This window comes from Bradysia coprophila, unplaced genomic scaffold, assembly GCF_014529535.1.
Source record: "Bradysia coprophila strain Holo2 unplaced genomic scaffold, BU_Bcop_v1 contig_232, whole genome shotgun sequence".
Classification (NCBI taxonomy): domain Eukaryota; kingdom Metazoa; phylum Arthropoda; class Insecta; order Diptera; family Sciaridae; genus Bradysia; species Bradysia coprophila.
In genome coordinates this window covers 15,203,278-15,231,265 of record NW_023503493.1, presented here as the reverse complement: position 1 = coordinate 15,231,265, position 27,988 = coordinate 15,203,278, and the positions used below count along the sequence as shown (strand labels likewise).

At 35.5% G+C, this 27,988-nt stretch overlaps 1 protein-coding gene across 11 annotated transcripts in view; it reads right to left on the bottom strand.

The window, feature by feature from the left end:
• Positions 1 to 5,343: 5,343 nt before the first annotated feature.
• Positions 5,344 to 27,988, bottom strand: part of LOC119076922 (sodium bicarbonate cotransporter 3) — a 39,718-nt gene continuing 17,073 nt past the window's right edge. For 2 of the 11 annotated variants that reach the window (XM_037183938.1, XM_037183936.1), the window contains 15 exons: positions 27,357 to 27,845; positions 26,951 to 27,106; positions 18,208 to 18,437; positions 18,105 to 18,136; positions 16,690 to 17,367; positions 16,491 to 16,626; positions 16,293 to 16,427; positions 16,078 to 16,227; positions 13,103 to 13,452; positions 12,868 to 13,041; positions 12,669 to 12,807; positions 12,269 to 12,514; positions 7,487 to 7,677; positions 7,270 to 7,411; positions 5,362 to 5,893 (listed from right to left, as the gene is read on the bottom strand). In XM_037183938.1, the coding sequence (XP_037039833.1) occupies positions 5,807 to 5,893; positions 7,270 to 7,411; positions 7,487 to 7,677; positions 12,269 to 12,514; positions 12,669 to 12,807; positions 12,868 to 13,041; positions 13,103 to 13,452; positions 16,078 to 16,227; positions 16,293 to 16,427; positions 16,491 to 16,626; positions 16,690 to 17,367; positions 18,105 to 18,136; positions 18,208 to 18,437; positions 26,951 to 27,106; positions 27,357 to 27,845 (3,335 nt within the window). In that variant the 3' untranslated portion in view covers positions 5,362 to 5,806. Of the gene's footprint in view, positions 5,894 to 7,269; positions 7,412 to 7,486; positions 7,678 to 12,268; positions 12,515 to 12,668; positions 12,808 to 12,867; positions 13,042 to 13,102; positions 13,453 to 16,077; positions 16,228 to 16,292; positions 16,428 to 16,490; positions 16,627 to 16,689; positions 17,368 to 18,104; positions 18,137 to 18,207; positions 18,438 to 20,361; positions 20,518 to 22,868; positions 22,965 to 26,950; positions 27,107 to 27,356; positions 27,846 to 27,988 lie in introns of all 11 variants that reach the window. The other 9 variants (XM_037183940.1, XM_037183941.1, XM_037183943.1 and 6 more) reach the window with 8 other exon arrangements.

The window sequence follows — 27,988 nt, the reverse complement described above, 5'->3', positions numbered from 1 at the left end:
AATTTGCGTGTGCGAGATTGTGAAAAATGTACTTGAAGAATGTCATATTTATGGCATGATTACCCGATACCAATTCATCCCACAAGCCTCAACAACAAATTTCCCAACAAGGCAGTACGGTACTTTGGTGTCTTGTGACCATAAAATGCGAAAACCCATTTTTTTTCTGGCCACAAGACAAAGAAAATCTTTCACGCTTTTCTTGACTTATGCACTTTCCTAGAAAAATAGTATATTTCGTACCTAGGACTAAAAGTCTTTTTTAGCGTGTGAGAGGTTTCATGACAGAGCCGAAGGCGAGTCCGTGGTATGAATAATATTTTTCATATCAGACGGGTCCGAGGTATGAAAAAAACATTTGAGAACGAGACAATTTTGTTTCTTGACCTTCTAAGATAATTATGACTCAGATAGAAGATCGTTGTAGAACGCAGATCGGTGTCGCAGAGGTTAAATTTGATGAAATGTAACGTTAAGAACGAATGTAATTACCCTCTTATGGAACAAATTACAGATCGAATTACTGCTTGTTGTGTGAAATTTGTTGATCCGAGAAAAAAACGAGGTCAATAATGTCACGAAGAATAAATTCCAATCGCTGCTAACACATAATTTCACCTACCAGGGCATATGTTAAGGGAATTAACATTTCGATCATTGTCCTGTAGACATCAGGGACTATTTTATGGGAATTAAATTCCTTTAATTCACTCATAAGGCCACATATTAAAAAACTTGTAGATATTACCAACGCACTTCAAGCAAAAGTGGTACTCTAAATAGGGTACTGAAACTTGACTGTGCACCATACAAAATTTTACACTGTAAAAAGAGGGGGGATTTGGCAGCTGTCATTAATAGCACTTTTGCTTGAAGTGCGTTGATATTTCGTAAGATTTACGAACAATTTTTTTCAGTGATTTTAAGAAATTTGGAGAATTTAATTCCCTTAAAATATGCCCTGATATCTACGGAACCATGAAAATGAATGCAGATTAGATTCTGATATTTTGTGTTTAAAATTACTAGCCGCTCTCAACCGAATCAGTTTTGTAATGGCGTGCTGTCATTTTAACTGAAATATAATCGAAGACCCCAAAAAACATTTAAATATGGGCAATCCGGAGATTAAGTTTTTAATAGGCAACTCGAAAGGGAAATGGTCAAAATTTATAGTCGACACTGTTGAATATCTAATTAAATTCGATGTTAAGGAAGAAGCTGAAGCACTTCAATCAATTACTTGTTCGTTGACCGACTACCAGTCAATATGGGCTGAGACGATTGCATCTGACGAGTTCATTGACAGACTGAAAAGATGTAACCCGTTGTTGGCGTGTAAAGAATTGATGAGTAGAATAATATGGACAGTTACTGGAATACCAGAAAATGGCGACAACGTACAAATAACTGTGAATGGCTCTGATTACCAGCACTTAAGCACGAAGTACTATCTATCTGATGGCTCCGATCCAATTCCACTGAAATTTTATTGGTCACTTGAAAAAGTCTCTGCTGAAAGCATCTACGAAATTTTCAACGAAATGCTGATGAAAATATCCGATTTGAAAAAGGCAAACGATTCTTTGGGTGAAATAATCCGCAGGAAGGAACAAGAGCTTGGCAGTCTTTCAAAGACGAAAATTTCTTCAAGTGGTGCAAAGGGCTGCAGTGAATCCGTGTACACTGATCCTTCTACCGAAATACGACGCATTTATCACGAGGGCATCACATGTTCCAACTGTGAATTGGACCTATTTGGACATCGGTATGTTTGTTTGGAATGTGAAGACTACGATCTTTGCATGGCCTGTGAGCGCAAAGAAAGGCAGCATACCCATCATATAATGGTTCGATATGCTCAATCAAACGATAAAATTCGATCGCAAAAACTATTCCGTGGTTTCATCAAGCGATCAAATCAGCAAACGTCGAAGAGAATTCGATCTTCAAGAATTTAGTGGGATGGGACATTATGCAATTTTCGATTTTATTGATTTATTCGTTGTATTGAAATACATTTTTATTGAATTACAAGATAAAGGGTGTATACGAAAGTGGACGATGTTGTGAAGTTTTTGAAATACAGACACAATAAACATTACTCTGTTATCAAAGAAGTTTTATTCGTTTCATATTCAATTTAACAGCATGGTCATTGGAAATATATTCCTAAGAATCCAAAAGTAGGAACGTGACGATGTCAATATAATTAGCAACAAAGAAGGAGACCAGCACACAACAGAAATTAGGAAGTATTTCAACTGATAATCCTAAGACATAATTATACCGATAATTGATATTCCACTAGTTTTTTTTTTATTTTCTTGAAAGACAAATTCGATGTCCCGGAAATAGCATTTCAAGGGTGCTCTGTTAGACCCTAGGGAATTTATCCTTTTGCGGAGAGTAAGGTGGAAGGGTAGTGCTACACCTTAACAGAATTTCTCCTTTTACGGATAGCATCGCAAGGGTGTTCTGTTCAACCCTGGGGAATTTATTCTTTTACGATGAGGAACGTAGCTGAGCGCTGTTCTGCTCGACCCGTTGCAAAAGTTGCATCCATCTGGTTTTCTCCGGCATTTTGCTCCGGCGCCATCGTTCACAGCAAATGAATTCAACATGTTTACAGCTGGCGCCATCGCTTCCTCGGTCATTGAACCAGTCTCGTATACAAGGAGCCAACTCTGTGGGTTCGTTGAGTACGCCACGTTTTGCCTTTAGAACGGTAAATGAAGGTGAGGTATATGAAGCGCTCGTATCGATAAAATCAAATGCGGTTGGACCAGATGATATTCCACTCCCATTTCTGAAGTTAATCACACCGGCGGTGTTACCGTTCATTACGCATGTCATAAACTTCTCTATCACCAGTTCGAAATTTGCTGATGCCTGGAAGATATCGAAAGTCTACCCAGAACATAAGAAAACCAGATTCTACAACTTGGCTGACTATCGTGCGATTCACATCCTGGCAGTGCTATCGAAGCTGTTCGAAATTCTGCTTGCGGAACAGATGAATGAATACATTACAGTACAGCGTCTACGAACTTCCGTACAATCCAGTTTTCGTAAGGCCCATAGCACCACAACAGCTCTTCTGAAAATCATGTATGATGTTCAACGGGCATTGGATAGGAAATTTGTTGCAGTTGTGCTTCTTCTAGATTTTTCCAAAGCTTTTGATTCTGTTGATCACCACATTCTTTGTTCAAAGTTACGCGACCAATTCCACTTTGATGACACCGCAACGAAGCTCATTTCTAGTTACTTGTCAAATCGTAAGCAGGCAGTTGAGATTAATGGTACGTTGTCACCCTTTTTACTGTTGACCAGAGGTGTACCACAAGGGTCAATATTAGGCCCTCTACTGTTCTGCGTGTTCATCAATGACCTGCCTGACTCAGTCAAGTACATGTTTGTTCATTTGTATGCGGATGACACGCAGCTCTACCAATTTTTTACAATGAGCGACATGCAGGCCTCCGTTGAAAAAGTCAATTTGGACCTTCAACTGGTGTGTGAATGGGCTGACAGAAATAAGCTTGTACTTAATGCGAACAAATCGAAAGCCATTGTCATCGGGGCGAGTAATGTAGGTGCCATTCCAGTGGTCAGCATGAATGGAGTGGAGATTGGTTATTCGGCAACAGTGAAAAATTTGGGATTGATTATAAACTCTCAGTGTAAGTGGAATGATCATGTTGCTAAAATATTGCAGAGAGTCTACATTGGTCTTCGCAGCCTTTGGCCTCAATCAAGGTCGACTCCTCTGCGGACACGTTGCACTCTGGCTAAAGCGCTTCTCTTACCGCATCTGGACTATTGCAGTGCTGTATTCTACTATGGACTGGATCATGAGTCGTGGAAGGTGCTGACTGCTTCGATTAAGTCAATAGTACGATATGTCTATGGTCTAAAGCGTTATGATAGCACTGAATCGTATGTGACTCGATTCCTAGGTTGCTCGCTTGACACTTTTTTTAAAATTCGGGCCATGACTTTGTTGTACAAGATTGATTGCATGGGACAACCGGCTTATCTGAATGAAATTCTTGTGCGTGGTCAGTCAACTCGGACGAAACAATTTGTTATTCCTCGAGCCGAACATGTGGTGGGAAAGCAGACTTTGTTTGTACAAGGAATCAACGATTGGAATTCAATACCAGTGAGGACGAGAATGGCTAGTTCGTTGAGCCTGTTTCGGAAGGAATGTGTGGAATTTTTCAATGGTCAAAGTAGGCCAACGATATATGTGTGAGTGAGGACTTTTATCGGTTTAGTCTATTTTTGTGAGTGAGAGAACTCCGTAAATCAGATAACGTTGAGATGAAAGTTATGATACGTTACTAGTTGTATCCGGTTTTGAGTTGCTTTGTTCATGACAGACAAACGTTATGTTTTAATACTTTGTTTGTATAAATTATTATTAAGCAGTGAGGGAGGTGCCAATTCTGCTATTGTTCTCTTATTTTTATTTTTATTCTTCTTCGTAAATTTTTCATGTGTTAATGTAGAGTGTAAAGTCTTTTGTTTCCTTTTTTTCTTTCTCTTCTTCTGTTTTTATCTTACTGTTGTGGACCAACGAAATTATGCGCAAATTTTTGTATAAGGGTTACCCTTGCATAATGGGAAAATAAAATGATGAATGAATGAATGAATTTTGCAGCGTTACTAAAGCTTTTCACGTAGAATTAAGAGGCCCCGGTACTTAGCTGAAATTGTAGCCAACATTTGTGTGCCTCATATTTCATTTTTAATGATATCTTTCCATCAGAATCCTTTTTCAAAAATGTACGACCGCAATACCGACGACGAAGAGCTTTAAACACAAATTAGTTTTGCTTCTAATCGTTTGACCAGCTCTGAGAAAAGTGAGCAGTTTAACGAAATTTTCATAATTTGCTCACATTTCTCAGAGCCGGTCAAACTGCTTCAACCAAATATATTTTCTGTTGAAAGCTACCACATTCGTGGTCGGAATTGCGGTCGTACATTTTTCAAAAATGATTCTGATGGAAAGATATCATCAAAAGTAAACTAAAATCCAGTATTTAAAAATCGCCCTGATGTATGCTTTTCAGCAAAGCACCGATGCCTCTTAAACGTCTCCAAAAATTAGAAGGTTTTTTCATTTTTTTTTTCATTTTTCGAAAAGTTGCCCATATGCCACAGCGTCAATAGCACAGTATTCTTTTTATACCAATCCAACTGCATCCCAATCAATAAATCATCATCTACGCCGCGCCACCTGGGCCTATTACGTTCCCTTTTTACGTTTTTTTTTTATCAGGATGAAATTTAATACAATTTCGATTATTTGATTGAACTTTATTGCAAATATTTTTGTTTATTTCGGTCCTACAAGACTATAATAATAATATTTTTTTACAATTCATAACATTCTATAATTAAAATTAAAAAAATTGATTAAAAATTAAAATGTTTCATTTCCTATCCAAAACACGATGTGCTTTGGGGTGAGGGCAAGAGATAGCGCATTTGAAATTATCATTAGAAATGCTTTTCAAATTTCTAAATTAAGACCATAAATATTATGCGTAGATTAACTTTTAGAATAAGAGTATTTTGTTCCATTAAATTCAGATATTTCCATAAATATTTAGCTAAGTTCTATTTTCAAATTAAAATTAAAGTTTAGACAGAACAAATATTTCCTTTTTCTTCTAATTCATTTCTTTGCATTCATAAAAACTCAATACAAAATTATTTTAATTGAGCTGATCAATGGCCGCTGATTTAACAGTGTATAAATTTACTATTCTACTTTCTAAAATTCATTTTTTCACACCGACGTTTCCGATGAAATGGCCACATCTTTAGAAATCACTTTGCTTTTACACCAATCCTTGATATTGTTGTACGCCTTACTCTGAAAATGCGGATTTTTAATTGAAATAAAAAATCAAGTAAAATCAATTGTAAATAATTCAAGCAAAATATTTGTGTAGCACTCGAAATTGTGTAAGATATATTCTAGCTGGATAATATTTATTTGGATACTAACTCTCTCGTACAACTTCCAACACTGAAGAATTCATAGATTGGAATATAGAGACCAGCTGAAAGAAATCTCTTTCACAATTTCGAAGCATTTAAGTGTGTAAACTAACAAAATTGAATAAAATGTAACAGTGTGGCAGATAGTAAATTAGAGTTTATTTGCAATTAAAATGTGCCAAAAATTTGAAAGAAAAGCCAGCGAGCAGTAGTTGATGTTTTCAGCCAAATAAAATCGCAAGAACTATACTCCAGAGAAGCATTCGTCTTTCATCTCTAAATGTTGTTGAATAAATGCTCTGTCTAGCACAGTAAGCTTTGGTGCTAGACCAATACTCTCTATAGCAAACAAACTTTCAGCTCTCTGTGTCAAATTCACACCTTTGTATTCTCCACACACTATTCTATTTTGACTATTTTGACTGACTACGCTGTAATTGACATGTAAATTCCAAAGTCTACTTGACACTTTCACCACCTTAATAAAATTCGTTTGTTTGCTAGGTAGAGTGTTGACTAGCTCTTAACGCTTATATTTGTCTTCGCTGCAGTGACGTATCGATAGAACAGAAGATGACATAAAAGTTTCTTAAATTCAATTAACTTAATAACAAGGAAAATGGCAGGAAAAACTAAGCGTTTTTAATCAATAACGGGCGAAGCCATACAGTTTTGATGGTTCAATGATGTGGTCATGACAATAACAACTTTAACGCAATCAAAACGCGAGCCACAAAGGTAAACTATTTTTTCAGGTTTGGGTACGCTTTAGTTGCGCAACAACTTGCGCTAGGATCGTTTTTCGACACTGTTTCTGGTTCAAATTACTCAAGTTAAAAGGCCTTTGGCTTTAGTAAAGTTTGTCTCTCAGAAGGTTTTTCATGAAAATCTATTGTCTATGAAATCAAAGCAAAAATGTGCACAATTAGCTTTTGACATAATAGGTTTTCGTAAAAAAGCTTCTAGAGACAATAGCATTTTTACTTGTTTGATTTGGACCAAAAACAGTAGAGATACTATCGAAAAACGAAACTGGCGCAGACATTTGGGCTAATAGCACGACCCAACCCTGTTTTTTCGTACACTTACACTTAAATTACTAAATTTTCGTATTTGAAAATCTATCGAAAAGTAGGTGCATATAACACAAAATATGTACGGTAAATTGGATTGTTCAGTTATACTAAGGTTTAGTGTTCAGTATTTAATTGGTTAGTGGTTGTTGTAAGTAAAGGAATAAATCTAAACCTGGGACAAATTTTGTGCGGATTTGGATAATTCGCTTCGATTGATATCTTGGCATTCTTCTTCCTCCTTCATTGTTGATAGTCGTTGCTCACCATTTGGGCTCAGGTCTCTTCGATTGTTTGATTTGGATTTCTTTTCAGTTCTACGCACGAAAATTTTATATGAAAATTAGTTTTCCATGATCCTTGCCGAAAAAGATAATTCAAATCGCTCTTACGACTGATTCTTTGAGTATTTTCGATTTTCCGAGTTTGCATCGTTTCGTTTACTTTTTCCATCGTTCACTTGCTTCCAGATGTTCGTTTTATTGAATTCTTCCGTTATATTTATGGCATTTTGGCTGGCCAATTTCCCATTTGTGATGATATTGGACGGTGCATTGTTGCCAGGGTATTCGGGTGGAGGATCCTAGTAAATGTATGAGAAACACTTAAACACGATGCGGTAAACATCTTAAAGCAGTTAAGGTTACTATGTAGGAATACAGTTTAGCTACAGTTGTTTTGTCGATGACTTAGGAGCAACCAATAGTTATAAATGTCAGCGCAAAGTGGGTGATGTGGAAACATTATCAAAGAGAAAGAATTATGACTGAAAAATGGGGTTTTGCGTATCAACCAATTTTTTCTGTACATTAATTTCAGTTCACTTTTGGATAGTTTTTATAGAAGAGCTGGTTGTTCCAGTTTTCTGTACAGAACTGATCTGAAAGTTCTAACGTACAGTGTTGTCGTATTTAATGATTTATGCTGAGTAATTGCTTATCGCTGAGAAGCTGTTATAGAACATTAAATATCGTTCTATATCTTGGGGTATTCTGGGCTTTTAGTCGCGAGTTTTTGAAAATCTTTTCCACATTATTTAGACAATCTTAATTAAGTCGACTTCAACGTTGCACATTCGAGTTGCTGCAGTGCATAGCCTCGGAAGAGCATGAGCATTTAATTGCTTGGTGTATAGGTATGTACCACTTAGATGCCTTGATCACCTTATTTCGCTCCCTTTGATTGAGGTACGTAAGACACAATGGCCAGAATCAGTTGAATATTGTTTTAGATTTATGAATAAGATTTGCAATGACAACGGCTAAGGCGCTAATTACATGAACGAAAGCATCAAGTTTCAAGACTAGATCGTCTCTATTGTATATACCCTCACCCCGATATGTTTATAGATCTGACTGACTGGTTGTTTAGTTTAATTACAGGAAAGGGCAATCAAATTTTTGCTTCCCTTTCTTGTACTGTGTTCGTTTCACATATAATCCATGCATAGGGTTTTCAGAAAAATCAAAAACCATCGAAAGTGATGAGACTTTGTGTTAGATAGGACAACACACGACTTACTATTCTTCATCTTCTTCTTGTGTTTTCCTGAATTAAAACCAAATTGTGTTTTCTACTTGTTAATTGAACGTTTGTTTTTATTTCATTTCTTTTTGTTAATTGATTGAATTATCTTTTGTTTCTTTTAATGGGGTTGTGAAAAATAAAGTTCGCACAAAACGTGCACCTGTGTGTATAACCGTTTTCATACAAATACAAAGGATATAATTGATTACATTACAGTTGTTGCTGTTGTGACGATTATTTTTTTATGTAAAAACTAATTGTCTGTTTAATGACTGACCTAAACATGAATTGTCTAATCACAAAATTTCATCACTTTCATAAGATTGATTTGAATTCATATTATAAATTACAAGTAAGCAAAAAAATTGTATTGAACAAAAATGCCATAAATCTGCGTGGTAGTGAAATAAGTTCTTTAGTTAGCTGAACTATTAATTTGTTGGCTGAAATTAATATGCCAAGCAGCTAGAAAATAATCGCAACCAATTGGGCGTCTTCAGTTTTCCAGTATAATAAATCTGTTTACCATTTTTAATTCAAATAATTTACAAAGGTTCCAATTTTATGTTAAGCTGTTTCAGGAAGATAAAATTTAAATTAAAATAAATTTTTTTAAATATTTCGTCGAAAAAATTGAAAACAAGAATTGGAATTATCATGCGAAGTGTGACTTGTGCGATCGAAGAAGTCGGCGGTTAGTTGCGTTTCACGTTTGTGACTTTTCGAAATATTTTCACCAAATGTAAACTGATTTCTGTAAACTTTTTTTCCCTGAAAGCTATGGTCAAGACGCGCAGTCTAAGCCCAATATGAGGTTGGTAGCCCAAAATTTGTGGGACATTTTTCGGTGATCATTAAGAGCCATATTTTTTTTTCGAAATCGGTGGTTGTTGCCCCACAGAAAATGTTGCCTTGGCTCAAAACCGTTTAAAAAAATGGTTACAAATTTTTTCGAGATAACCTCGACGAGTCAAAATTCGAGGATGACACTTATCACCACTGGTAAGCTGATTTCACCTACTTCACTCACCCAACTAACCTGATCGAGCCGAAGTTATTTTTCTCGTGAAGTCATATGCTGTAGCTTTCGAATGACACCGATCTATAGTTTTTATATGAAAAAATGTAATTTTGGCAACGTTTGAGTCGAGGTGATTTCACCTTACTTCGAAGCTGAATGAACCAAAAAAAATCTAAAAATTTAATTTCGTGTCATTTGGCGCAATTGTGGAATTATAGCGTTCGTTTCTACAGGGAAACAAGTTTACAGAAATCAGTCAAACTACGCATCTTGTCAATAGCTTTCAGAAAAAAGAAAAGCTTAGTGAAATCGGTTCAAGTTTCGTGAAATAAACTGGAATTTTCAAAAATTTGTAAAAAGCATACACTTTTATGGTGGTATCTCCCCGAGATTTTCGGCGACCGACCTAATATGTGGCTTAAACGACGCGTCTGGTCAACAGCCTTCAACTAAAAAAAGTTTACTGAAATCGGTTTTCATTTGGTGAAAATATTTCGAAAAGTCTCAAATTAGCTGCAGTTACCCATATATTGATCGTATGGTTCACATTAATTTCTTTAACAAGTTTTCCTTGAAACTTTAAGTTTCAATCAATCAACAACTGATAGCTGAAATCACTATTTTAAGAACACTGTTTTCAAATGTCGATGTCTAATTCACTTAACCAATTTATTGCTTCGATTGTCGCTTCATTAGAGAACTTTAGCAAATCACACAATAATGACAAAACCAATAATTTCCAACAATAACGAAAACGATATTGACACGGAAAAATTTTATCATTGTGAATGAGGCCAGTTGTTCACAAATCATGGTGTGTTACGTAGTGGTAGAATTCCAACTTTCTTGTGAAAGTACTTTAACAAAAATTAAATTCAAATAGAAAAATATAATCTTTCGGGTTGAACTTTTCTATACACTGCCGTATGGGATACCGGTAACTCTGATACGAAAATGCGTGTATCTTGGTTGGGATACCGGCATCAGTGATAAAAAATGCGTGTGTCTCAGTTGGGATACCGGTCTCCCGGTATAACTAAAAGGAAAATCCACATTTTCTAGGTCGGGATACCGGTATCTCTGATACGAAAATGCGTGTATCTCAGTTGGGATACCGGCATCCGTGATACAAAATGCGTGTATTTCAATTGGGATACCGGTATCTTGGTATAAATAAGAGGAAAATCCACACTTTCTAGTTCGGGATACCGGTATCACTGATACAAAATGCGTGTATCTCAGTTGGAATACCGGCATCCCGGTATAAATAAAAGGAAAATCCACACTTTCTAGTTCGGGATACCGGTATCACTGATACAAAATGCGTGTATCTCAGTTGGGATACCGGCATCCCGGTATAAATAAAAGGAAAATCCACACTTTCTAGTTCGGGATACCGGTATCCCGGTATAAGTCAAAGGAAAATCGGCATTTTCTAGGTCGGGAAATCGGTATATATCTGATACGAAAATGCGTGTATCTCAGTTGGGATACCGGCATTTGTGATACAAAATGCGCGGCGCGAAATTACTAGCTATCGCATTGCCACAGTTTATATAGACACCCGAAAAAATATTTTTTCTTTTTGAATTAAATTTTTGTTAAAGTCTGAATTCTACCACCACATAACACACCATGATTTGTGAACATATTTACCCATCCCGCCTCATTCACAATGATAAAATTTTTCCGTGTCAATATCGTTTTCGTTATTGTTGGAAATTATTGGTTTTGTCATTATTGTGTGATTTGCTAAAGTTCTCTATTAAGACTTTGGAGTCCGCCGGTGAATTGACGAATAGGCATTCGTTTAGAATATGATCTATTGTCTGGATGATGTCATGACTGACCGTATGACTGACGAGTGAGCATTTTTTCTTTGAAATCCCCTGAAGCACATTCTACCTAAATTCCTCTAAATTTCAAAAAGTTTGTGGAAACTTCTCTGAAGTTACACAAATTTCTCAAACTTAAAATTTTAGATAATAGTTTTAAAACATTAAATTTTTTGCCGATTAGTCGCTCTGACCTTGCAAGTCTGCATTTTGAATATTCACGGATAATAGGAGTTTCACACGATCCTTGAATTCATTTAACGTCGTCTGTAAATGGCATATAATTAATAACGGAGATTGTAAATTGAGTGTGGTGTCTGGAGTTCAGTGTTTAGAGAGCTTTGTCCAAGTGAAATGAGTGTGAGATTGGCAGCGGTCTAGTGGAGTTAGAACACCAACACTAACGGAAAACAATCGGACGTCACACGTTAGATTTATGGCAAATTCGACAATAAACATTAACAGAAATTAAATTTAATTAAAAAACAAAATCCAAATAACATTAAATTACTCAACAGAACATAAAAATTCAAAATAAAGAAGCGCCTAGAAACGTTCAATCTCTGAATCAACATTTAACTAATGACGAACTAAAAGTCAGTTACTTTTTTTTCTTAACATTGGCATTCACATAAAATAGTTTAAATCTAAAAATTACAACGCTAACATTTTGGAATTTTAGTCAGTTTCGTGTTTTTTCATTTCATTTCAAAAATCTATTTGATATTCGGAATTTCCTTGCGTTTACTCGTTCCAATACAACAAGCTAGAATGCGACTGAACATGCCCACCTCTACATCGTCCAAATGATGAAGATCTTCGGCAGCCGCACGTCTAGTTATTTCCGGCATTATGTCGTCCAATATTTTCAATTCTCTGCGGGTAAAGACGAAATCCAACGATTTGCGAATGCCCACCATAAACACCAACATCAACGGGAACAGGATTGATGTTTGCGAAAACGATTTGATTAGCCACAGTACCACCAAGCAAACAAATTGGATCAGAGTGAACAAATGGACACGTTTGATTGGCACCTGAATGCATAGAATTGATTGGTTATACTGGCTGCAAAACTCGCTCCAATAAATTTGAACAAGAAGTTAGGGAAGTAATGCTTCATCCCAAGCGTACAATGCTGAGAATCTGCTTCTTGTAAGAATTTATCGTGGCAAACGACAGAACATTTACCTGTCTCAAAAACATAAAGTCCGGCTGATATTTGACTGGCATAAAGATGATGAGAATCCGATCGAAAAATTGCAATCCTTTTAAGGACGCCACGCCCATGTACAAAAATACTCCGAATAATACTGGCATTGGAATGTGACTGCGAATTAGAGTGATTAAATTATGAAATTTACCAAGTTATGTTCCAGAAAGGCTGTACCTGAGCAATGGAGTTAACAAAACCGAACATCCGATCATCAAAAATATAAAAATATGCGTAACACGTTGCTCTCGTACACCGAGAAATTGTGGTTTTTCGCCGGGTGCAGCACATTCTGATTCCAGCTTCAATGAATTTACGTGGTTTATGCTCAATACTGTGGCTGCGACAAACCTTTTCCAATTTTAAACGAAAATTAATTGAAAGGTCTTTCAATCAATTTTTAAGATCTTACCATGGAAGTCCCATGACGGTGCAAATCTGAATCAAAATAGCCAAGACAAATAGATCCAGATGATAGCCACAACCTTTCTTCAATTTATTTTCTTTTCTATTTACAATCACAGCCGTTATTTGTTGGTCCATGAATATGAGTATTGTGCCGAGTAAAGCTGGCGCAATAGCTACGATCCACGACCACATTGGATTTACAAATGGAGAGATAATCCATCCACGTTTTGATAATGTTGGCTTAAATTCGGATGGAACTTCCAGCTTTGGTGTCGATATATTACATGTGTAATCAAGAATTGACATGGAGAAAATAGCGATAATAACAGCAAAGTCGCTTATGAATTGGCGTACCTATGGCGTTGCAAAAAACAGTGGGGGACGGCTATAAATCAACTGTTATCGATAGCTAATGCAAAAATAAGTGATGAGCTCTGTTTAATTGATCTTTTATCGGAAACTCTATGTTAAAACTAATGAAGTAGCAGATTTTGTAAGTCTTTCGATTAAACTTTGACCTCAAGAAGTAAAATATTAGATTAGTTTCTAGGTGCAGGAAGGCCTCTATACGTAGAGGCGCAAACCCAGATCTGGGATTCCTTATTTCCTATTTCTATTACTTCAATAACTGGAACCTTCCAGGTTCCTAGCAGGAAGTCGCTCAGGCGCTCCATCTAAAGATGGCAAAACCCCATCGTAAAGTTCGTAACACCCGAAGGTGTTGAATCTGAGCTGTTCTATGGAGAAGATCGTTAAGCTTGTAGTGGTTTATCAGTGCCTCAACTACTCGCCTTAGTTCCGTTTGATAATATTACTGGCGGTTCTGGTTATATTCTTCCGGCCTGTGAACGGTTAAACTTTGTGTTTGTGTTATTGTTTATGAGTGAGCAATGAGCATACGATGTATGCGCACCAATTAAATTTCTTTCACAGCAATATCATATATGCTACCACCCAGGTTATGCTACCGTTCCAATTAAAAATTATTCCTGGTTATTTACAAACTCATCGTACATCACCGTTGCAGCTACAATATGTAATACGATAGGTACGTTCATATTTTTAGCGTTTTCATTTTACCCAGCTTTCATACTCTATATGATGTTCAACGGTATAAATGGAATTTTGTTTGACGAAATTAAAATAATGTTTGATGCCTCAGTTGCGAACAATGGTGCCACCACAATGAGCAAATTAAATTGCAAATTTAATTAGAAATTATTACATGGTCGCAACAAAGAGGATGCTAATGCAAAATGGTTTTTTATGTGGGATACGAGAAGGAGTGTATGTTGCAGTTTAATTTTTGTTGGTGTAACCGACATAACAATAACACCAACGTTGTTTGTTTCGTAATGTTACAAATAATCGAAGATTTTAATTGAAAGTTTATATTTAGAAGTTTGATGTTCAGCCCCACATAAATTGTGAAGTTTGCCAACGAAACAAAAAACAATAATTTCAAATGCTCGGCATCGGCATGTATACTCATTGGCAAATCAATAAAAATGTTTTATTCAAAATGTAAAATCCATTTGAACGGCTATTTTCTTGACAAAAACATTTCATTTAATTCCAACGGAATGATGATGATTACACCGATAAATTTCTATGACCAACTTTTGTTGTTTAAGTTTCATTCCCTTCTAGCATCGCGATGGTTCAGAGGAATTCTTCTGAAAAACAGAGGACCGAAATCGGACGAATTTTCTAGTATGAGGTCATCAAAAACCGAAAACCTGTACTTTTCTTACAAAAATTTCTGCAGTGACACGAGCCGTACAGGTGTGGGGTGTCATTAGAAAGATAATTGCATGTACTTCTAGGGCAAATAGGGTCTTATTGGGTTTGAAATTCATCTACACTGAGATATGTACAGTTGAAGTTCTCAACCGAAAAAAGACTGAAAACTTACACTTTTCTTACAGAAATTTATCGAGGTACACGAAACGTGCATGGTCGTGTGGGGTGTCATTAGAAAGGTAGTTTTATGTACTTTCAGGGCAAATAGGGTCTTATAGGGGTTTGGAAGCATCTACGACTAATTATGAGAAGTTGAAATGTTTAAGTGCTAATATCGAATCGAAGATGCTACCAAACTTCCGTAAGCTCTACTTTCCCTGAAAAAACATTCAATTACCTACCATTCTAATGACACCCCACACAACCATGCACGTTCCGTGTACCTCGAGAAATTTCTGTTAAAAAATTGTAAGTTTTCAGTCTTTTTTCGGTTGAAAACTTCAACTGTACATATCTCAGTGTAGATGAATTTCAAACCCAATAAAACCATATTTGCCCCGGAAGTACATGCAATTCCCTTTCTAATGACACCCCACACGATCCTGTACGGCTCGTGTAACTGGAGAAATTTTTGTAAAAAAAAGTGCGAGTTTTCGGTTTTCGATCACCTTACACTAGTCACACAAGCTTCAAAGAATTTTTTTGAAAGTGGTTTTGGCTTCTGGGGTCGAATACCTTACTGGGCACATATACAAAATTGCAATAGAAAATGCGTCCGATTTCGGTCTTCTGTTTTTCAGAAGAATCCCTCTCAGTTATTTTGATAGCTTATTTTCCTCAATAAAAGTCTTTGTGTTTTTGTGACTGGTGCTATTTCAGGTAGCGAGAGAAAAAATGTTGCAACTTTTGACCAACCCTTCTTTGACCATCACAATTGCGTTAGAGATCAATTGCAAACTAGGCGAACTCTCAGACCTTCGACCTTGACATTCTATGTGAGGATTAATACATATTAATCAACGTGATAATATCAACCGTTGATTTAGTATGATGGATCAGCATTTTGCGGTATGGCTCTTCAATCTATAGATTACCTTGCTTGAAGTACTTCCTAGTGTTTTACAGCAGAATCTTGCACTTCATTATTTTTAACACAAATTTTTCTGTGAGGAAAGCTTATCGCGAGGCTCATCGGAATATTTTTGTAATTTTTGCTTTAATCATATTTGTACGAACCTTTGATGGGAAAAACAGTGCATTCTTAAAGTCTTTCAAAATCACAGATGTTATAAACGTTCCCAAGAACAATATAACTGACATAAGAAAAACATTCGGTTCGTACTCGGGTAAACCACAGTCGGCACCAAACAACGTACCACCAAATTTCTGTATTATCAATTAAAATCGATTCAAAAAAATTCGCTCGCCACTAGGAAAAAAGAAAGACTTACTATGCAATGTTTCTTGTCGTATGTAGCCCATGGCAGTGATTCCGTACTATTATCAGGTGATCCACACCTGCAATCGTAAAACTCTGGAGGGTTGACTGGGAACCGCTTTCGAATTGACAAGACATTTTCGATCGCCTTAAAAGATTAGAAATTGTTAACTACTTTGTGCGTGGAGGCTTCCGATGGCACACAATTAACCTTAAATATAAAGATAAATGCAATAAGAGTTGCAAAATTTTCTTCAGTAAACCGTGTAATATAACAAACAAGTGCACTGGCATCGACGGCTACCAAAACTACCAATATAATAACAATCCATGTGCCAATCCAAAACCTACAAATTCACGATCATTAAATTTGAAATCCGAAAAACAACGAGACGATATTGATCACGCACCTGAATGACATGTAATCCAACTCGTATGCAGTACAAAAGTCGTAAACGATTGTTTCGAAAACCAATACCGGTCCGGTTGAACCCAGAATTGTTAATGGTTGTCCCGAAAAAAATCCATAACCAATTCCACACACAAAGCCAGCAACCAAAGACTCCATAGCAGCCATATTCTTGCCCGTTGCCTCACCCAATAGTCCACCGAATGTAATAATCGGAGACAAACAGGCAAAGTATAAAAATATCCACGATGCAACACATTGCGATGATAATGCGTCTTTAAAGTCAGACAGATACCATGGTTTCTTTCGCTTCAAATCATTGATTAAACCGCCGAAAAATCGTCCACTTCTGGACAGACCAGATTCATCACGTAGTCGTTGTTCCTCCTGCTCTTCGCTTACTTCTTCCTTTTTCGGTTTTTCCGGCGGACGTTTCCGATCTTCTTGCGATGGTATTGCTGCCGGTGGTTCGATGCGGATCGTTGGATCCCATTCGCCCGGTGGTAGAACCGTAACTGCATCGAGAAATTCGTCGATGCCAGCTAATAGATGATCACGTTTGCGGGCACGATATGCGACTTCATGAAATATTTCATCGGACATAAGGGTCGCCATAGCTCGACCAATTTCGTGGAAACTCCCATGACTTCCGGGTGGACCCAATAAGATGAAGAGAAATCTGTGGAAAGAATTTTACGAATTTTCTACCAAATTGCCAAAGTCATCATGAATATGATTTTTATGTGGGTGCTTTTGTCAACTTTTTATTTGTAAGTTTACAATAAGAAGTACTTCAGAAAATTGTAAAAAAAACTCCGCAAACTAACAATGATTCACTTATTCACTCATTTCTTACAAAATTTCGCAAAAATAAACATATCGACCCTCCCAAGCTCCACATCTGTTTTCGTTGAATGTACAGCAACAAACCGACGGAAATGAATATCTGCACTGTTATCGTACAATACACCCACATAGGACGAAGCTTATTTATGTTTCCCTTTGGAAATTGTGTGAATTAGTTTTCTGATAAATGAAATTTTTGTTGAATCTTGAGAAAAACGAACGTTTTCACGTTGTACCGCTTGTTCAATAGGTTTGGTGTAAAAGTCCACCTGAAATGTTACAATTTTCGTACTGCGCGCAAAAGTCCATTATTCTAAGACACAGTAGTGGACCGTGTTTGCGATAGAATTTGTTCTAAAATCTGGATAAATTTCTTTTAATTTTTTTTTGAAACGGCCAACGGGTGTGTTTCATGTGTTTTTAGATATTGGAAGCACTCCCCAGAGCTCGTCGCTTAAGTTTTATGAATGTACATTACAAGCAGATATTATTCCCCGAACTGAGTGTGATTAACAAACTCGTCAACAAGCGAAACGTTTCATTTTGTGTATATTAGTTCACATTACTAACCTCGTCGGTACTGGAACCTCTGTCAAATCGCCCTATGAATGAAAAGACCATAAATGTTAGTCGATGTTCATGCAGCGCAATGTAAATTTTAATGAGAATTTACCATCATCGCAGCTTCATTCAATCTGATGAATGCAGACAATGTCTTATCTAAAAAGTCCACTTCACCGACAAGTATGTTGCTAGCTTCTGCTCCATGCGGAATTTTTTTCATAAAATGTGTGTTGCCCTTATGTAAGTCGTTTCCATTGCTACCATTAGCATGATGTAAATCACTGGCACTTGTGTTGCGTTGCATTGACAAATTGCTTGGACTTTTTACCATGTCATCACCTGGCAATTTTCATTATTAAAACATTAATTGGCGTTAACAGTAAAGTGGGACGCAGCATTATGTTAAAAATGCAAACATAGCGACTATATAGAAACAACAATCGTCATAACGTAATGAAAGTACAGTACAAAGAATTTCTATGAAATGGTTCTGGATTCAGAGTGAATGTGAATGATTGCGATAATATACATGAAACAGCTGAAAGCTTGATGATTACACATGAAATGTATATACGAAGACTATAACACTATTAAGGTAAAATATATCTAAGTGAAGAATGAATGTGAGATGCTGTCTAAGTCAACCTAAGGTTCTATTACTAGCTAAAATATTTTCAAATTAAAAATACTGGCGCAGTGAGGTAAGGAATACGGTCAATGTTAGGTTATAGCTCTGTACAATTCGTCTGTAAGTTTACTTAATACCTTTCATTACATGCTAGAGATAGGTAAATCTCATGGCATTTCATCTTCTGAATTCGGTTGTCATTCAACTCGACATTGCGAGTTCCGAATATTAAATGTCACGAAAAGCTTTTTTTTTTGGGATCTCATACACGAATAAGATCACAAAATGTAGCACCTCAGGCATCTTGTCAATTTCAATAATTTCGCTGTGGAAGCTGCTGAGTCGTAAGCCCATACAAAGGGCAAATAAATACATAAGTGGCCGAGGTAATCAATTTAACTTAACTCCCTATAGCACGTTCACGCAACTTAAATTCGTGCAATAAAATTACGAATTGTAACAAGTGGTGCGAAGTAAATTAATTGCGACGTGATATGCGACACATTTTAATGTCTTGTATCTCGTCTTTAAATTGATACATTCACCCACATAGTAGCGAAAAGTCTATTTATAGACCTTCGCATTAAAAAGTATTTTGGCATCGATAGTCTGCAAGGTTATAAATAATTCTGAGAAAAACCCTTCAGACGCACATGAAATGCCTATTAATGTACCACTTGTTGTATAAGAACGTGGTAGACATGATAAAATCTGAAAACTGTGCTATTTGAATGGATAATCGGAAAACAAGTGTCATTTTACTCAGCAAATATGTCGCACAAATTTGACCTAGATATTAGGATTATTTGTTCAATAAGTTTATGGTATTTACAGTATCAAAGTGGGCAGTTCATTTCAGATCGACACGCGATACGACAGCGTTGTCTCAGTTAGAATAATAAGAAAAATAACTGAAACTGACAACTATGTAATCTGCATTATGCTTACAAAAGATTTTCATAGACAATGACGACAACCCATCTCTTTGGACAGATTCATTTCTTCAAAGCTATGTTTCTTCGATTGATAATCTCTATTGTCCTATTTGATAATGATACAACTGATGAACGAATATATAGTGATAGTGATGTTGAGGAGCATGAATAATATTTGATGAGCGAGTGATGAATTAAAAAAAAAAACGATTTTACGAAAGAGTCGCCCATGCAACATGCTTTTGAATGACAATCGTAAGCACAGGATTTTATTTTCATTTTTCTTTAAAATACTTTTTTTTGATGAATATTTTAACAATTCTGGTTCTATGTAGTAAAATGATGCCGAGAAACGTTTAACATTTTAACTATTTTTGAAATACAAAAAACTCATGAATTTTAAAGCTCTGGTAAATTTATGTTAAAATGAACAGTAAATATACATTCGGCATTTTTGTTTGATGAAATATGTTCAAATGAAAACGATATTATATATACATGTGAAATGTAAGAGATTTTCTTTTCCTCTTTTCTAGAACTAAAGCACAAAATTTCAATTAACAATTTTGCATTATGCAGGCGCATTCAATTCAAAACTAAAATTTCAAATGATCAACAAGTTAACACTTCGTTTATCTCAGTAAAAAACATAATCAACGTTTATAACGATTTCAACAACATATCGCAGTTTCGTTTTTACCGCTTTTATGGGATGAAAGATTGAAAATGCTGGTCTTTCCAGGTACGGTTAAAAAATTTCCACTGCCACTGCTATCATTTGGCTTCAATGTTGAATTAAATAGCGAATGCGATGATGGAACTGAACTTGATAGACTTGTGTGAGTATGTTCATCCACTGTTGATGAGGTTTATTTTTTGGGAGAGTAATATGATCAATAGAATTAGCATTAGCATTAAAACATTTTTTATTTAGATAAATATCGGTTTCATGGGGTCGGTTTATCGTTCATTTATTAGTTTTTACAATGGGAACAATTAAAATTGCAATTTAAGATGACATAACAAGAGAACTCTGATCTCTGATACAAGTAATTCACTTCCATCAATTATATTCATTTTTATATCGTAATGACTTTGTGAGCATCTCAATAAAAACTGTTCAAATTGTCGAAACAAGCAATAAAAATTTGTATACGACGCAGATAAAAATCTTATTTTTCCCATCTTTTTTTTACAATTTCAGATTTGTTTTATTTTAGATTTTTATTTAGTTTTCTTATTTATTTATTCGCTGGAATAGCTCCTCATAGAAGGTTATGAATAATTTTATGGTATGGTGAAAACACATGCACACTTGATATACACATACATATTGAATGTGAAAATGTACTTGAAAAAGAAACGAGAAAATAGAAAAATAATGTGCGCCAGTTGAAAAGAAAATGCTACAAAAAAAAACTCCTCCATGACTCTGTATGGCCGGTATATCGACCAGTCACTCCAGTGAATATACTCTGTTTCATAGTTTGACACAACATACACTTTTTACAAATTTTTGATGCGTCGTACACTTTCGTTACAAATTTCCATTCACACCTGAGCGATACACAACGAAAATCCATCACTTTCATTCGTTTATTTTCGACAGAATTTGGTTTATATGCTCTGGATAAAAATTGGTTCGAACGACGATCGAAAATCCAGATCATGATCATTGAATCTCTCATCATTTAATCATGTTGTAGCTGTCTTTTTTGAGTTCGGCCGTCTAACAATTTTTTGTATTTATACCTTTTGTCTTATCTTGATTATATTCAGTGATTGAGTTTCATTCAATCAACACATTTTATAAGGTAAGGAAAATTTCTCTCACGTAAGGCAGATACTATCATCTGATTGGCTCAAACTCAATCCTGTAAGGCAGATGGTGCTGTTTGTTTAGATTATTATTTATTCTATTTTCATACATATTTTTTGAAAAGATCGATTTTTTACCGGCTACGCCATAGATCATTTTCATTATACGGTACTTGTCAACCCCACTTAATTTTTCGTCAAGTAGTCCTTAACCTCAATCAATTGACGTACAATTTACTGATTTTTATATGAAAATCGTTCGTTCAATTCATTCGATATTTTTCGACATGTCTAACAGTTGGGATTGTGTCTGACGTTTACAAGGTCATGAAAATGATCTATAATTGTGAGCAGTCTTTTTTGTCGCATTTAAAATATATTTTGGTGAATTCTATTTTACACTTGCTTACAACAAAATTCGCAATTTGTTACAGGAAAATTGTGAAGCTTTTTTGAGCGGCTATATCATCTGCTATTGACAGCGGCGACAAAAATAAACGACAATACTTCGCAAAGGTGATTTTATATAACAAAATTTATGTTAGATCAAATGAAGTACAAGATTTTGTATCAATCTTTCGAAAAAAGTTTAGATCAAATAGGAGTAACAGATTCGATACGATCAGACAAATGTCGTAAAGCATTTCGAACTATTCGCTAAGAAAGGTCGCTTCGTTTGAGATTATAAAAAAATATTTTGTATAACAAACCAATTTCGTTATATTTCATTTTCTACCTGTTCGCAGAAAAACGGTTTAAAAAGAAAAATTCAGGTGCTTGCTTATTAAGCCAGATACGAATACTGTATCCTTTTAAAAGATAGGTCGACCTTTAAAAGAGGTGGGTTTTCTCCAAAATCCACTGTTCGGTATTTTCCTTTTCTTTATTCGTTTAAACGGTAACGCATGGAACCCATTATGATTCCTCAAAATTTGTGTGGATATTCGAGTGTTTGGTGCTCGGGATTGGTCTAATTAGTTTCCAGACATGACAAATCGTATTTCTTTTTAATTTTCCGGATTTTACTAATTCAAATGTGTACGACAACATCGATGAAATACACAATAACATTGTAATCTGTACTCCATTCATAAATTTATAGCATCAAATGAAAAGGTGACTTAACGGAAGTTGTAATTATCGCCTATACAATCAATGTTGTAACAAAATTATACTTGCATCTGGATTGACAATAAAAAAAAAAATTGTGAATGAAAAACAGATCTGACTTATACGTAAAAAAAAACACACAGAAAAAGAATGTTGGTCATCGTTACAGAAGAGCTAAAAATAATGAAATTACATTGAGAATTCAATTAGAATTTGTTTAGCACATCGAAGTATAATTGAAAATTGTGATTATAGTAGAAATTAATATCATAAAATAACCTCGAGAGATTGGTGTAGGGTTCGTAATACCAGACGAACCAGCGTGAAACCACGTTGTGACACCAATACCGCTCGTATGGAAGACGGATATGTCATCTAAGAATTGTTAATTAATTTCTTGTAAATTCGGTTACGTTTTTATTGGAAAATAATGTGATTATATGCAACTGGTCGGAGAAAGATCGAACGGCTTTTGTTAAATAAAATAGTTGATCAATTTGGCGAAAATTTCCAATCGAATTTGTGAAATTGAAACGACTCTATCTATAGCATAATAAGTTGCTTCTTCTCTGAAACACAATAATGAACAGAACATGGACAAGCAACGCTTTCGAGACGTGACATGATTTGGAACAGTAATTGGTTTACCGTCTCTTCTCTCTTTTGATATTAAGTATAGTTGATATTTCATCAGTTACATAGAGCTAACATAAATAAGAAAATTCATTTTCTTTTTGCACGAAAAAGGAGGAAAAATTGACTTAAATGATGTATTGGCTGCAAAACAAATGTCAGAGAACGATCCATTAAGTCGAACGATAGGCAACATAAGCAGCCTTTAGCAAAACTATGTGATATAATGCTATGTGCTATCGAGGAGGAAGGTTGTATCGCAAGCCGAAGACGAGTGATATAATCTGTCGAGTGGGTAAACAACTATTCCTTCAAAATTTGAGTTATTTTATTCAACAAATTAACAAAATAAAATTTTACAAGAAGCAGTAACTTATTTTACGTGCTTCTGGTCGGTAATAGTATATTAATTCCGAGGTTCCAATTGTGTATTTGATAAGTAAGGTGTTACAGCCCGACCCGAAGGGGAGGGCTGTATTCTCCACTTGTCAAATAACAACTTGGAGCCTCGTTAGTACAATGCTTTACGTGATTAGGCAATGTAAATGAAAATGAAACATGCTGTAACACGTAAATGAAATTTTTTGATCAATTTTTCGCATTTACCGACCAGAAGCACGTAAACCACGGTTCGTACGAGTTTCCATATTTTTATTTTCGGGTCGGGCCAATAATGTCTTCACTCGTCAAAATAAAAATTTGGAACCTCGGACGTAATGTACTAATCTCCCTAGCCGCGCTCTGTGTTGAGTAAGTAAATGTATTATTGTTGTTTCCCGTTTGTGTGAAACTCTTTTCAAAAATGTTTCTAAATTATTAATCTCGTTATTAATTCATAATATCCAATTCTGGATGTTGCTTTGTTGCTAGGTATGTTATGATGACATAATTAAACAATAAATCTTTGCTGTTACTAAGGCCGAAGCTCAAAAAATAATCCATTCATATACTTGTTGGTTTATACTTAAAATTGTGAGAAAAAAAATAATTTCCCAAGGAATTTGGCCGTCTAGAAACCTTTTTTTCTAAAACTAATATATTCAGCAAGTAAAAATATGATGCTATCAAAATAAAATCATTTTTTTTTTCTTTTATAAAAACAAAATCGAAAACATAATTTAATAGCAAAATGCCCAACAGCAATTCGGAGAAAATGTCGTCATCCGTTTCTTATACTTGCATCCTTGAAACATGGGTTAACATAGCTGAGTAAACACATCATAAATTTAGATCATTTTTTGAGAGGGACCTACATTCTTCCACTCATCGTGTAACATCCATCGAAGAAACCATTTCTCGCTTTCCGATATGACTGACTATTAATAAAAATTACTTTTACTTGAAAGTGCCATTTAATGACGCATTCAATCAATCAAAATAGAACTTAGGTGTATGGCGTAATGTTCAATCAGGCGGCTATTAGTCCAATGATTGTATAAATATAATTGAAGACGTACCTAAACAAACAGAGCGGACAAACAACAACCTTCTTAATAGCTACATCAGTTTTAATATAAGGAAAACTTATCGAAATTAATCCACTGCTTTCAATATAAATTAGAAATTATGTTCATACAGAGAAATGTGAAAGCATTTAGGCTTTTTCGCAGGGTTGAAAAGCTTTTTATAGTAGAAATAAACATCGGAAAGTGATTGACGATACATTTGTATATAAGAAGGTTTTTATTAGATATTTACATTATATGTGATCTCTAAGTACGTCGGAGTACCCTCGAAAAATATGAGAGGCCAGTCTCCAGTCTGTAGACAATTTTCGAAAGTTTATTTTGTTATCGACAACAATGAGTTAATGACAAGTGATAAGCTAGTGTTAAGGAAAATTTGGGCTAGTGCTGAAAAAAATCAACAATTCAAAACTTGATGCATAAAATACTATTGTGTCAATCGCTTGGATTGAAATTGTCACTCTCGTAACAAACTTATTACGGTTATCGTTGATTGAAGTTGTGAACAGATTTGATTGTATTAATGCATAGACATTGAGTGAAACCAACTAGGTATGGTCTACCCCAGTCGTGACTAAACAGCCTCGATGAAGCTTCATCGTCGTGACATGATAAATAGACACATACTCGGAATGTAATTTTTCATTGAAAACCTCAAGAAAACCACGAAGCCCTTTATTTCCGACTAAGAGAAATTTTAATTTTATTGAATCTCTCAAACCACTTCAGCCTCTCAATATATTTCGTTCCTTGGCACTAACTATAACAAAGGCAAATATATTCCAAGTATTCTTCTACAAATTGAAATATGAATAGAAAGCAGTTTATCTTCTAAAATCAATCTTCTTCCGATGAAGATATGATGTGCGCGTGGGAGTCGACCGAAGTAGATGAAACAAATTTTTTGCAGCCTGAAAAATGCTTCAGGATTTGTATCTAACGACAACATCCCCAGGGAATGCTTTTTTTTTGTAGAAAAAAAGTTAGAAATACCACACCTGAATACAGAGCATTTCAATTTTATGTCCAACCTTTCAGCTTTCAGCATGGATTCAATATGCAAAATTCAAAAGAAGTCAACCGCACGAGATGCAAAGAAGTTATTCAATAATGGAAAATTCTTCTATGATAAGAACGTAGTTTATGGAAGGAAGGCCCTGTATAGAATTGAGTTTATGTGGTAAGATTATTGACGTACTGGAAGCAACTCATGTTGCAGATATAATTTAATTAATTCGTATTGAAGTATAAAGTGAACCGAACAACTGAATCTCATGAAATGAAAGTTCAAGTAATTTTGCAATATGTAACAGTGCGGTTGTTGATTCAAAACCTCTATGGATACAAGTCTCTCCAGATGAACACAATACAAAATGTTTACCATTTCCACTTACAGCGCTAAATAAACAAGACAATGTTGTAATAAGACAAAAATGAATAAAACCCGAGGGCAATTAGAAACGAAAATGTGTTGCTCAGAGATTGTTTTTTCACTATATAAAGCAGCCGTTAGCATTTCAGTTCAAAGCAGAGGAAACGCGTTACGCAAAACAGAACCAATTTTTTTCATTACGTTCGCATATTTTCGTAATAAATTGCTTTATGGTTTGATTAACAAATTTTACATAAACACTGCCGCGAATTTACCATCTCCATCGAGGTACGAACCTTCCCACAAATTTTAGTGGTTTAACATATTTCGGGAATTTATGTTTGAGGCAGTCTCTATCCTATTAGGTTTCAATGTATGTTATTAACAGAAATACGTCTAAGAAGCCTAGTAATTGTTAATTACTTTCTAACAGAGTCCTAGTCCCTGTCAAACAAAATGTGGAAAGGGTAAAGTTGGCAGTAAAATCATTGTAAGCATACCGATAGCCAACGTTGTTTTCATGTTAATGCGATGCAGCTAAGTGTGATAATGAAGTAAATGGATTAGAGCTTGTTACACCTATATGTATCTTACAGAGTGAATTTGTGATGTGATACATTCAAATTATTATTCATCTTGGCGAGCCAAGTACATACTTGTTATACAGCAGACAACACAAAGCTATATAATGTGTAATTTATGCAATGTACACCCGTTTAATCTATGTAATGCGCCATTCGATTATGACCATACCATTTCTCGCTTGGTAAAATTTTACTCTTGCGGTTATTTTGAGACTATAAATTGTTTGTACAGGTGGTTCAAGCTTATACAGTTCGTTACAACAAATTAGGGGTATAAGCAAGTTATTCAGTAGATGTGTGTAATACCTGTTGGAACCGCAAGATACGATCCCCTTTGGTCTTTATTGAATCTAGATAATAAACCACCACTTTGTGATGCCGGAACGATGTCTTCTTCCGGTGAATGGGCATCGCGTAGTGAATAAGACGATTTTGAATTGGGTCGCTTCGGTGATGCACTGTCTGAATTTTTTGTGTTAGAAATGTTTGTGAACAAAATGCGAAACAAAAAACGATCCTCAGACAAATTGGGAGGGAGTGCAGAGTGTGCGCACGATAATTAATCTGATCTACTAGACTCTCGTTCATTGCTTTCATTATATTTTTTTTGTCAAGAACTCATCATCAATAGGAGCAAATAATTTCATTAAAAAATCGTGATAAATTTAAAGAATCAAAAAAAAAATCAATAAAACTGAAATGGAACACATACTTTTTGATGTTGAATGATTTCTTCCTATTTCAGCTAACGATCGAATAATTGGCAATCGACTCATGTTGTTGTCTTTCTTTTTGGCTTGCTCATGTTGATGACGATGGCGTCGCAAAAGCGCTTCGCGAACCTTTTCCCTGGAACCGGTCGGCAACGAGCCAGCATTGACCATATTATCACAAACCAAATCAGCCACCTCCTCCAAACTGGTCGCAATCATATCCAGCATAACCGTTCCATTCGTTAACAGACTTCTCAGTTCGAACAGTGAATGTAACGATAGGGTTGCGACGTGTGGCTTAGACCATCGATTTCCGCCTTCTTCAACATCTTCTTCGAATTTCACCCATCTGGCAGTCTCTTTCCACTCCAGTTCGTCGCCCTCCTTGACCAGTTCCTCCATTTCGGAGAAAAGGGGATGCGATTCATGTGTTCCATCATCGACATCTTCGCCGAGGATAAATTGAACTCTTTGAGCTGGAGGTGTAACTAAAATGTGAAAGGTAATGCGTTAGTGATACGGTAGACGGTAGGTAATGTTATTTTGCAGACACAAAGATTCGAAAAAGTATTTTTCTATTGGAAAAGGTAAATCAAATGATGTTGAAAGCTTAGCAGAAAAAAATTGTTTG